We start from the raw sequence: 12,758 nt of genomic DNA on the forward strand, positions 1-12,758 counted from the left end.
AAAAGAATCTCTTCTTGTTTAGACATCATCAAATAGCTTGCATTGCCACCTAGTGCAGTTTTGATGTGAGTTAATCTATGTGGACTTACACTCGTTAGCAATCAAACACATTCGACAACTCTGATTATATTGAGATATAAGAAGTATAGAATTTAATTTAACGTAGTCGAAGCTGTGGCGCACATTTGACAACCCACCGACGCTGACTTACACAATATCAAGCCACACCGAATCTCAACCTCGGGTGAGTATGATTGCTCCTTTGAGACAACTTCAACTGAGCCTCAAAGGATGCATGAGCCAAGTTCGAGTCCCTTTTTCTAGATAGAAGCATAACTTCATTAATTTTTGAGTAAGTACATCTTTCTTTCATCTATTGTTGAGAAAAAGCTTTTTTTTTTTTTTGGCATCCAATTGTGATCCTTATGCTAATCAAAGATAAATAGAGTCATAAAGATAGAAAACAAATCCATATTCATTTATATTTTGGGCCGTTCATCCATCCCAAGATGAAGGTCTTATTCCAACCATGTTGGATAATTTTCAGGGACAATAAAGCTTTTATTCAATCTGGGCCTTAACCTCACGGGCCTATGAGGGGTGGGCTCCCGTTTGCCCCAGAGATCCATCCTTTGCTAAAAAGGAAATAACATGTTGGGATAAGAAACCGAATAAACTCAGTTTAGGATATCCCAGTTTGATCCTAAATGGATTTGCTCCTCGCCAATAGGAACCAACTATTTTCTCCTTTCTTCTTAACCTACTCATCTTCATCACCACCACGGATCCAATTGTAACATCGTTAATCCTCCACCAATCTAGGAATTTGAATAGAAATCACTTTCGATCTAACAATTTGAACGTATGCTTGCAATCTTTTACATTCCTGATAATGATTCCTTGATTCACATAGTCATGCGTTCTATGAACGATCATAGATTGTTCAACAAATTTTATTCGGACTTTTATTTATATATCATTCATGGTGATATGCTGTGTTGAAATTTATATTCAGGTTGAACAGTAATGTGACTATAATATACTTCATAATATATTAGAATATGTTTATCATCTTGATCAAATTTCCATTTGTAATGCTATTTATGGTAGTATCTATAAAATTATGATGAATTAAATCAAATTACTTTTCTGCAAAGATTTCTAAAAATAATCATGAGAATATAATATAATATTAATAAAATAAAATAATTATTATATTCAATTTTAGGGATATCTTCATAAATTATTACTCATTTGTACATACACCTCTTGAAGTTTTGTAATCCTTGCTTTCTTAAGACTTTGCTAATGATAAAATAAGGCTTTGAATGTGGGTATTATTATTACTTTATTTGTGGGATTCGACGTTCGGCTATTTTTTAAAGATTTCTTCCAATCTAGCCATCCAATTAATGTGAAATTAAATTTATTAGAAATTTGCGCTAGAGGAAGGGAGCGAGTAAAGACCAATAACAAAACCCAAGAATGTCATCAAAATAGGCTATAACTTTATAATCAATCCACCCATTACTATTGAAGAACCACAAAACCTAACTAAAATGCTTTCATGGGAGGCCATTATACTTGACCCATTGTGATATATAATATTTTTTATAATCCCTCGCTTGCTATTGTAACAACCTGCCCTAAAAAACTAATAAATAAATAAATAAATTTTGGGCACGATGTGGCCGACCAAACTGTGCCCGGTCTCATGCCCATGCAAGCTACATGAGCAACTTGCGTGGTGAGGCCCCACGTGCCCACCACCGCTGCAACAGCCAACAGGCTGCGGCCAACTGGCCGCGGAGGGCCCCGGCGCCGCTGCCCTTTTCCCCTCCACCGCTTCTCTTTCTCCCTATATATCTCTCTTTCTCTCACTCCCTTTCTCGGTCTCTCTTTCTCTCTCTCGCCGAGGCCGGCTTATCACCGCCACCGCCGTCCTTGGAAACTGCCGCCGCCACCTCCGCAAGCGTCGGTAGCTCCCTTCCCTCCCCTCTCTCTCTCTCTCTCACCCAAGCCGCCGACGAGAGGCCGACCACTGGCTGGCGAGTAGCAGCCGGTGCCCTCCCCACTGGCCCGGGTCCGCACTTCCCTCCCCTCCTCTTTCTCTCTTCTTCTTCTTCTTCTTCTTCTTCTTCCTCGGCTTCTTCTCTTTCTCTTTCTGCGCAGTGTTGGGCCGAGCCTAGCACTGATGGCAGTGATTTATTTATTTATTTATGTTATTTTATTATATTTATGTTATTTATTTAGGTATTTCCTTCTTAATTAATGCAAATAGATTATTCAAACATTAATTATTTTAATAATATTATATATTCTTCAATATGATTATTATTAATTATAATTTGTATAATTAATGATTAATTAGGTATTAATATAGGTAATACTTATATTTATTATTTATATCTCTATTAGATTAATATATATATTGTAAATTATAATTATCAAATTTATATACTAATATTCTTATGAGATACATTTTAAGTAATTCTAATAATTTATTATACATTATTATTTTGTAACAAATAAAATACTAGGCTTATGTATTTATTTATTATTTTATAAAATAATGACTACATAGTCCCTAATTAATCAAGATATAATTTAATTATAATTAGGTTTTATCTATATTTTTATTTTTATTTATAATTAAAAATCTAGCTAGTTATAAAGATAAGTAAAAATTCTAAAATCTAACAAAGATTTTAATTAGATGAACGGCTAACTTTATACTACTTAAATATTTTCAGATCCCAAACTCCTTGTGTGAGGCCCCGTGGACCCTGTTAGGACGAGTTGTCACTCAGTTGCTAGATGTGAGGGATACGTGAGTTGTGTCTTCTGATTAGAGGTGAGTAGTCTTATCCCCTAGACGCCTTTCTCAAATTAGGATATATTATATAATTATATATATGCATGTTTTGGCTTCCAGCATGATTATATGACCTTATTTAGAGATGCTTTCAATTGGGCATATTTTATCATGCATTTGATTAGGCTGATCTAGGATATGAGTATGCTGATGACATATAGAGATGATTGGAGATAATTATACTGTTATGACTTTGTGTCGAGGTGATTTTAAGCATGAGTATGCATGTGATAGACTAGCAATGATATATATTTGTTAGATATATGGTTGGAGACTACATTGCATTATTTTCCTCTTGACTTCTTTACCACCTAAATTTCTGATATGCATGACTTATTATAGTACTAGATATATGCACGTGATCTATCATATAGAAGGAAATGCATAAATCTCATTGATAGAAAAGTTGATAGAAAAAACATGAGAGTACCCGAGTAGGCACCAAGGTTAGGTGTGCCTGGAGTGATAATTATGGTAGCTGATATGCGATATCTCGTGGCCCATGTCTGAGGTTAGTTGAGTCTGTGCGCACAAATAATCAAACACTTGCCGTTCACCAGGGCATACGTGTGGCGAGTTATCCTCATGTGATTTCTATTAACTAGTGGGGGTACCCGATCTAGATGGATTTTGATATTCCGTTAGCATATGGCAGGGTATGATTATGACTGAGATACCCTTAGCGTATGGCAGGGTATGTTTTGAGCCTACGGGCAAGATGTTGAGATCGGGTACTGGGTGTTGACTGTGCACAATGGTCTAGTATGATAATATTATACTGAGATGTCGGTGATGATCGTGGTGTTGAGAAATGCATATGATTTCATTATCATCTGTTATACCTGATTATCGAATGGTCAATATGTATCATAGGTAGTTGCATTTGATATCATAGCATGACCATGATCGGCATGCATTATATATGTTATATTTGAGAGAGAGAGAGCTATGATGATAGTATGAGATGTCGGTGATGATCGAGATGTTGAGAAATGCATATGATTTCATTATCATCTGTTATACCTGATTATCGAATGGTCAATATGCATCATAAGTTGTTGCATTTGATATTATAGCATGACCATGATCGGCATGCATCATATATGTTATATTTGAGAGAGAGAGAGCTATGATGATAGTATGATATGGAGATTTATTTATACATTATTGAATATTATATATTTTATCAGTTATGACATGACATGTTATCTATTTTTTATTTATGTATTATTGAGAAACATTCATATACTCATTCATGTCATGATACTATTTCTTATTCATATTATCTAGTACATGATTTACTCTCTGTTTGACATCACTGATTCAGGGTAAGATCTATTCACTAAACCTTTTGCTCATGACTCTATTTATTTCTTTTCTAACCCTCTTAGATATGTGGTACGTGATAACGACTTGAGATATCCCGAGAAGATATATTAGATTGATGAGGTGAGCTATAGGTGCGAGATGGTATATATGATGGTTTGTATAGAAATTGAGTTGTATCGTTGTTTGTTATATTTGTACTTTATTGTATCAGACGATGATTTGTATAATACATGTCAAATTATAGTGTACTCGTGTATCAGTTGTTTAGTTATATCATATAAGCCTCTAAAGTAAGTCCTAATTTGAGTCATATAAGATTTTAGGATTAAGTTTGAGTAAGACTCATTGTACTTGACTCTCTATATGCAGAGAGGCTAAGCATGCCCTCCTTAAGACTGTATAAAAAATTATAAAAGTGTTTATAAACTACTGACTTTTTTAACTTTGCCCTAAGCTTGTACTAGGGGCGGCAATCCCCATATTTAGAGTCACAGTTTGTTAGTTCCTATAAGCAAGCAAATCCATCACCCTCATCCCCAAAGGCCCATGATGCAGTCACACAGGTTTTGAATCCTAAGACCACCAAAGTCACTACGTTTGCAACACTTGTTTCAGCTAATCAAATGCAAATCCCTATTGAAAACACTTGCCCCTACAAGAAGGAAGGAACGAGCATACTTGTCAACATTATCCAAAAATAGATAGTATGACTAGGAAAGAGATCGAGAAATATCTTCCCAATAGTATACTAGATCATGGTGACATGTTCGACTTGAGACATCATGGTGACCCTCTTCCACCCATTGAGTTTTTCCTTGACTTAGCAAATTGACTAATTTTAAGAGAGGAGGGCTAACTAGCAAAACAAAGATATGTAAAAAGGTAAGACCTTTAAACCTAGACTAATAGCTAGGTCCTTGTCGAGGATGGGATTGGCCCAATTGGTATAAAATCGATTTTACCCTACTAATATGCTCATTGGTTAGTGGTTTTAATTATAATCAAAATATCACTAGGATCATAATATGACAAATTTTAACATTTCAAAAATGCCATAGTAATTTGGATAGTATTGTGTGGTTTTCAATTTGAATCTTTTGCATTCTAGCCTTATGCAAAATATCATTTTATTTTCCAGAATGACAGTACTTATAAAATACGTTAATTTTTTAGATTGAAATCTAAAACTATGCGCTAGAGGTCGGAGTATCACAATTTAAGGTGTATTCAGACAAAACTAAAAATAAGGAAGGAAATACATGTAAATATAAAATCTTAGGAGTATCTAAATGTAAAATATCCACAAGTTTCGTCTCCAACTAAAATTGGGATCAGCCCTCATTAATTTCCCCCTCGTTACCTCACATTTTTCTTGGCTTCCCAACAATCTCCCTCATGACTGACGTGGAAGTATTCGAAATGTCCCTTTCATGTGAGGGAGAATACCACTACGTGTATGGTATAAAACTATTTACTATGACATGGGGTGATATAAAACTATTTACTATGACATGGGGTGACTGTTATTGACTGTGAGGTGTCGGTTAGGGTCACAAGCAGGGCCGGTTACCGCTTGGGAGCCTTTTAAGTGTCAATTGAACTCCTTGAGGAAGAATCCGTTGGAGAGGTTCTCCTCTCTTCCCTTCTCTCGGGGTTCCTCGCGATTTATTTCCACACGTTAGCGATGGGGTGGTTGAGCCGTGTGATTTTCCTGATATGGAGGGTATGGATTAGTTTCGCCACTTGCCTCAAGATTCGGAAAGCAGGTAACTTTGACGATCTAGATTAATTCATTCTACAAACTTCCTTCTTCTTCTTTTTTTTTAAACTTTGGCTTGTTTTTAATTTTGGGTAATCAAGGGAGGGTAGGGTTGTGGAGACTGCATCAGGAGGTGAGCATGTGTAGGTACGAGGATGTGCATATGATGTGGGAGATGCTAAGTCAGATGGACATGTGGTTCGAGAGGTCGCATCAGACAGCCAAGAAGAGGCACGTGTGGGCAGTGCTGATCGCCCCCTTCAGCCTCTGCCGAAGCTTCTACACTTCTATATAGAAAACATCTTGGTAGTTATTTTGGTCATTTGATAACTATTGTAGTTGCCTATGGAAATGAGGATGAAAAACATGTGTTATGATATTGATATTTACTCTGTGTGATGATGAATGACATGGTAGTTATTAGAGGTATCTTTATTAGAATATTATTTACCCTGATCTTTTTCTTCTTTCCTTCTTTCTTCTTGTGAGTGGATGATTGAATCAATTGTTAGATACTTTAGACCGATGTTGATATATAGCAGTTCGATAATTATTTGACACGTGGTCTTACTTTTGTTTACGGGAAATCGTTCTTTAATAAAGTACCTGCTGATCTCAATCTTTTCAACAATAATTTGTCTTCAATTGATTTGACGATCCACGTATGGCCAAGAGAGTAAGCCCCCATAACTACCATTCTAACCTTAATTTTTAAATATAATATTTATTAAAATATATTTAAGGCTTTATTATTTAAAATTATGTATTAAATATGCTATATATTCGGTCCTCATTAAAAGTAAATCCTCGCTCTGCCTTTTCTTTTCTATTTCTTTTTTAAATTAATGGCTCTGAGATGTCTGGTTATTTAAAGATTTCTATTTATTTTCCTATCTCATCACGTCAGATATCTATGCAAGATATCGGAGTAGAACAGACAGAGATTAACTTTATTTATTATTATTTTTTATTACAATAAGAACTTCTTTTAAGTTTTGTGGTTAGGAATGAATTAGTTCTAGTTGATCAATATATACGAACAAAAGATGCACCTCAGCGCCTACCACATTCTTTGTGGGGCCTTGTTGGAGAAGTATATGGTCGAATCATTAGTATTATAAAAAGATGAAGGCTAAACTATATATTAAAAAATTACTTTTTTTTTAAAAGAAAAGAGTTTTTATATTGGAGTTTAGTTCATGTATTATCTCGTCAACTAAAAGTTGGTTAAACAATGGGTTTCAGAATTTTTTACTTTCTTTGGGTTATATATGTACTAAAATTTATTATAAATAAGTAATTCCGGTGATAAAAAAATTATTCGGTAAAAGAATTTATCAGATCATAAAACAAGTTATAAATAGGGCTTAAATGGATCGAACTTAAATCGAATTATATTAAAATCTAAATCTATTTAAATCCCTCGGGTCCATGTTGGATCAAAAGTTCCTCTCTCTGGGCCGACCTACGAGGTCGGCCCATTAGGCTATATACCGGTCGATCGGCCGAAACAAAATCTATTGGACCAAAATCGACCCAGTTGGGGTTTTGGGTGTAATCTTTTGCGTCTTTGTCAGAGCTAGGGTTTTGGAGCACGCTATATAAACCACTATATATTCCGAAATGCACGGCTAGGGTTTCTTCGCGATTCATAGGCAGCGGCTAGAGAGATGGGGCACTCCAACGTATGGAACTCGCACCCCAAGAACTATGGCCCCGGATCTCGGACTTGGTAATAGATTTCAATCTTGTTCCTCTCCAGATTGTTGCTCTAGTTTTTATTTTCTGGGCCTGCCTAATAGAGAGAGTCGGATTGTTTCAAAGCTGAGACCTTTGATGTTTCGTGGTTACATAGCATTGTAGAAGAATTCGTATGCAGTAGTTCTAGGCGGATAATATTTCTTGTGTCATATTATTTGTCAAATTATGTTTGAGCAGTATAAACATTTCATGAAGAATAGTTAGAAGACTGTACGTATGAGGGGCAGACCAACTTGACATTTTCTTACCAATCTGCTAGAGGAGCGAAAATAAATTTGCAGGAATAATTCTTTGTTTTTTTTCTTTTTGTAGTATTCCTATTGATCTAAATTTTCTATTTTTGGCAGCCGAGTTTGTGGGAACCCCCACGCACTGATCCGAAAGTACGGACTCATGTGTTGTAGGCAGTGCTTCCGCAGCAACGCAAAGGAGATTGGTTTTATCAAGGTGAGCAATTATTACTTTCATCTGTCTGTGGGCTTAGTTATGTTTCTTGTTAGATTGGTAAAGAGAATTATGTTAAATTCTTGTTACTAAATCCTATTTTATTATGTTGTTTTAGTGGTTCAAATGTTATCCATTGCATCTTGAATAATTGCCAGATCCTTATAGTTTGTTAAGTAAATTTATATAGTTAATTGAAAAACTCTTAGCTCAGATGTGCTTCTTGTAAACTACTAATATAGCTTCTTGTTTTCTTTCTTTTATAAACTTGATAGTCCAGAGTAAGATTGCCAATTGACTCCTTGGAGAAATAAATCCTCTTTCTGTTCTCTATCATTCTATTGTAATTTCCAACAAAAAGAAAAGGTTGGATGTGTGACTAGGTTGGCTCAGCAAGTCTCATTGGTCAAGTTTCCTAAAAGAAGAGCTTCCTAAAAAGTAGCCGAATACCATTGGAACAATGCTATGTTAGGTCAAATGTCAATCCAACAAAGTCTTGTGCTATGTGGCGACTTACTAGGGATGTAACAACTTGAGCTTGGGTGAGTTAGGTTGGGCTCAGCTCAGTTTGAGTTGAACGAAAGCCTAGCTCAAGCTCCATTTGAGCTGGAATGAGCCTATTAATTTCCAATTTGAGTCAGCTTGCTTTTACTAAGCCGAGTCAAGCTAGCTTGTCTGCAAAGACGATTTCAATGCCTATTAGAAGATGAAAGGTTAAAAATGAGATGCCGAGCAATATATGAAAAATAAAAAGGAAGAATATAAGGATAAAGAGAGTAAAGAAAAGTAGAAATGCCCAAGAAAATGAATATGTAAAAGATTTATCTTCAAAGATGATGAGGATATTAGGCTAAGTGAGTGGTTGATGGTGGCTTTATGGTGCCAAAGGGAAAATCCGGCTGGTTTATGGTACTGAGTGGACGATCCTTTGGTTGCCAATGTGATGGATGATGGTATGTGTAAGGTTCATTTAGGTAGGAAAATGTGTACAAAATAGTCTACTTATGCTTTAATTTCTAGATGATGTAAAATGAGCATATATACAATTTTCATGAATGCTGAAAATTGCGTACTTGATTTTGACAAGAGGCACTAATTTAGATCATATTTTGTTTTTTGGAGTATTTATTTTGTGATTTCCCTCTATTTTATGAAAGATGAGCTAATTTGAGTAGGAAGATAATTTTCAAATACGATCATTTATGTACTAACTTCTCTTCCTTTTTCCAGTACCGCTGAGGACATTACTTCTGTTGGAGTATTGGCTCCATTCATGAAGGAATTGGAGCTCATCATCTGTCATGAAAACCTATTTGCCATTTAGTTTTGTCTTAGGGTTAACATTCCCCAAGTATTCTTGTAGTTGGTTCATTTATACTGGTGCGATATGCTTGTCAAAAATCACGAATTCCTCTTTGAACAATTTTAATGATGCTTTAATTTTGTAACTTGACGTATGTCAGGTTAAATTTAACTGTAATCTAGAATTGTGGGTTCAAATGGAGCAAATGTTGTGGTCTTCCTTTACCAATTTGTCTATGTTACATCCAAGCAAGCTACCGAGGATGTGGCACATATTTTGATTGCTAAATACTTATTTTTTGTTCTCTTTTTGATCTCTGGGCATGCATCCAATTGTCAAAGGCCTCTGCATGGTCATGGTCATGGAACCATCTTCCTATGGTGCATGTAGGTCTTAAAACTACATAGCTATAGTCTATTGGCTTCACGTCGCACAATCCTTATATATATATATATATATATATATTTCAGAACTTTTAGGATGATATGATCCATGTCTAATCGGCTCGAATCACTAGAGGATAAGGAGCTTGATAGATCAAGATTATTTATCTTTTAATTAATTTATATTTATCTTTTATGTAAGTCTTCAAGATAACTCTTGTTAAGTCATGTAAGCAACTAAATTAAATTCAATTAGTTCATCTTAGTATGTAAGTCTTAGTTCGAGTTATATAAGCCTTTAAGATTATGTTTAAGTAGGTTTGGGCTTATTTGTACTGGACCTCTATATATAAAGGGGATGGACTTTTTTGTTTAATAATTAAAGCATTAAGAAATTATTTGAGTCTTAAGGTTATAGAAGTAAGTTAATCGTGGTCATTTATTTTCTTAGAAGTAGATTTAATTTAGAAACTTTAATTCTACCTTCAACTCATAACTATTATCACCTCCATGAGCCACCCTACCGCACGGCAGTCTACCACTACCTTTGGCTGTTTGACACCTTCCAATGATCATCGTAATGTTGAATATTTATCGTTCTAACTTTGCTTCACTATTTTAATTATATTTTTTCATCCAAACATTCGATTGATATAAAACCAGAGTCATTAGAACTCTATCTCGTGAGGCTATCCCCAACTAAATTTTCATAATTTTTTTGTGTCCGAATCGATCCAAATTTGGTTCGTAACATAGGTTATAGCGACTGCAATTTGCACGAAAAAATTATTTAATTATGGCTAATTTTATGCTTCCTAATTTTTGAATTACACTTTCAGATCTCTCTTACCTATTTAGTTCTAATAAAGTAAAAAAAACTGCCGTCTCTTAAAATTATACATAAAATCTATGCGAAAAGTATGTTTTCAATTTTATTAAGATATGCATCTAAATTTAGTAAAAAAATAATACACATTATATGTAAATTATACATTTTTATTTTGCCAAGATATATATCTAAATATACAATTTCAGTAAGGGTTAAATGAATAAAAGAGTATAAATTTGTTATTTGAAAATTAAGGAGCCCAAAACTATCAATACTATAACTATGGGGTCTTTTTAAGCAAATTGCCCACTATAGAGCTCTGAAAACTATGCCATGATAGACAATTTTTTCTCGCAACTGCTTATGCTAGTGATTGGATTTTAAATAACATATCTTTAAAGGCACAACAAGTAAAATGTTGTTATAATTATGTATAACAAATATAAAAAAAGTCTGCAATATAAAATATAGACAACATTAGGTGCATTATGTTTGGAAGTTGAAATTATCATAACTAAAGTTACGGACATATAATTGACGAGAGAGCTCTCCAACTCAACTCAGCATGAATAGGGGTTTAGTAACATGAGAGCAGCTTGAGCTCAAGCTAGAAACAAAGTGTTGAGGGCTTAATATAATTTTGTCAATTGTTTAGTTTGCTCTTATTTGTATATTTGCTATTTGGTATGAATGTTATATATGCTTTGACTCTCATTAAAGTCATGTAGAAGATTTACTAAACACACTATTCACTTGGATAACTTGTCAAGCTAAAGTAAAATAAGTTTTCTATTTAAAAAAAATAGAGAGAAAAAAAGTCAATTCCACGTAGCTTGTTATTAGCATTTTTTTTTAAAGAAAAAGGATTTATAAATTAGCCACCATAAGTATTAAAAGCTTCGCTAGAAGACCAAGAGCTGCAATAAATCAGAGGGAAAGCTCCAATCCCATGTTCACCTGTATCCTAGATTCTACCGCAATTAGCCAATCAATCTGTAGCTCGATTAGCTTCTCTAAATATATGAGTAATTTTATAATTTTGTATGCTATAAAGTAAAGTAAATATGTCACATTAATAGTATAAATTGCCCAGTAGCTTGTCTGTTTTTGGTTCATTATTCTCGTGATAATATGTGTTATTCTACTGTTGTACTACAATAAAAGTAATAAACATCAATTTTACAAAAATAGAATAATATGCATATATACCTCCTCTCTTAGAACCACGAAACCTACAAAAACAATATAACTTTGATAAAAATAAAAAGAACCCAACATCTAAGTAGACATGATCAAACGACCCAGCCCGCCCGTGCCTGAACTACCCATGGGCGGCACGAGCCAGCCTTTTGCCCGCCCGACCCGGAAGCCCGCCCATTTGGCCCGCAACTAAGCCTACCCATTTTGCTACAGTATTTACCCGTTCTTCTATAGTAAAAACCAACTAAAATTTTGGTACTATACTATTTCATATTTTTTTAAGCACACATTTAATTTTTTTTAATTTTTTTTTTTGTAAATAGAGGAATATAAATATTTTTTTAATAAAATAAGCTAATAGTAAAAAAAATTCTAAAAATAGCTAAAATGTGGGTTGGGCCGACCTAGCCCGACTAGCTAGCCCGATCTCTCACGGGCCGACGGGCGGTAACGGGCTAGACTATTCTAGCCCGGCTCGAACCCGACCCGACCCGAGTGATTGATGGGTCGGGTCATGAACAAATACTTAAGCCCGGTTGGCCCGAAAAGCCCGGCCCGCCCGATGATCATGTCTACATCCAAGTGACAACAATAAAGATGTGGCACATTGAGGGACAGTGCACAGTGAAGATCCTAGGAAGCTATGGAGACATTAAACCAAGACACAAATATAATACTAATCCTTTTATTTCTCAATTTCTTCTTATTTATAAATACATGATGGTATGCCTTTATATTGACATATTTGTGCCCCTTTATATGATCACTAGTAATCTTTAAACTATTATAATGGATGAATTAATAAAATTCTTGACCCCTAGACTTCTTGACTCTTATGTTCCTACAAACTATATCTCTTATGCTTTTATTTGATT

At 34.7% G+C, this 12,758-nt stretch overlaps 1 protein-coding gene across 1 annotated transcript; it reads left to right on the top strand.

Annotated features, from left to right (window-relative positions):
- Positions 1-7,534: 7,534 nt before the first annotated feature.
- Positions 7,535-9,699, top strand: LOC140787813 (small ribosomal subunit protein uS14z/uS14y/uS14x-like). The gene is made up of 3 exons (XM_073136920.1): positions 7,535-7,695; positions 8,072-8,171; positions 9,399-9,699. Exons 1-3 carry the CDS (start codon positions 7,634-7,636, stop codon positions 9,405-9,407), a joined length of 171 nt encoding a protein of 56 aa, XP_072993021.1. The 5' UTR covers positions 7,535-7,633; the 3' UTR covers positions 9,408-9,699.
- Positions 9,700-12,758: the final 3,059 nt, after the last annotated feature.

This window comes from Typha latifolia, chromosome 4 (assembly GCF_019914945.1).
Source record: "Typha latifolia isolate L0001 chromosome 4, TyphaL0001v2, whole genome shotgun sequence".
NCBI classification, from domain to species: domain Eukaryota; kingdom Viridiplantae; phylum Streptophyta; class Magnoliopsida; order Poales; family Typhaceae; genus Typha; species Typha latifolia.

Excerpts from the sequence above, each read along its gene's own strand:
- LOC140787813 (XM_073136920.1), top strand. The coding sequence starts at position 7,634 with ATGGGGCACTCCAACGTATGGAACTCGCACCCCAAGAACTATGGCCCC. Across the intron at positions 7,696-8,071 it reads GGCCCCGGATCTCGGACTTG|CCGAGTTTGTGGGAACCCCC; the intron begins GTAATAGATTTC and ends TATTTTTGGCAG.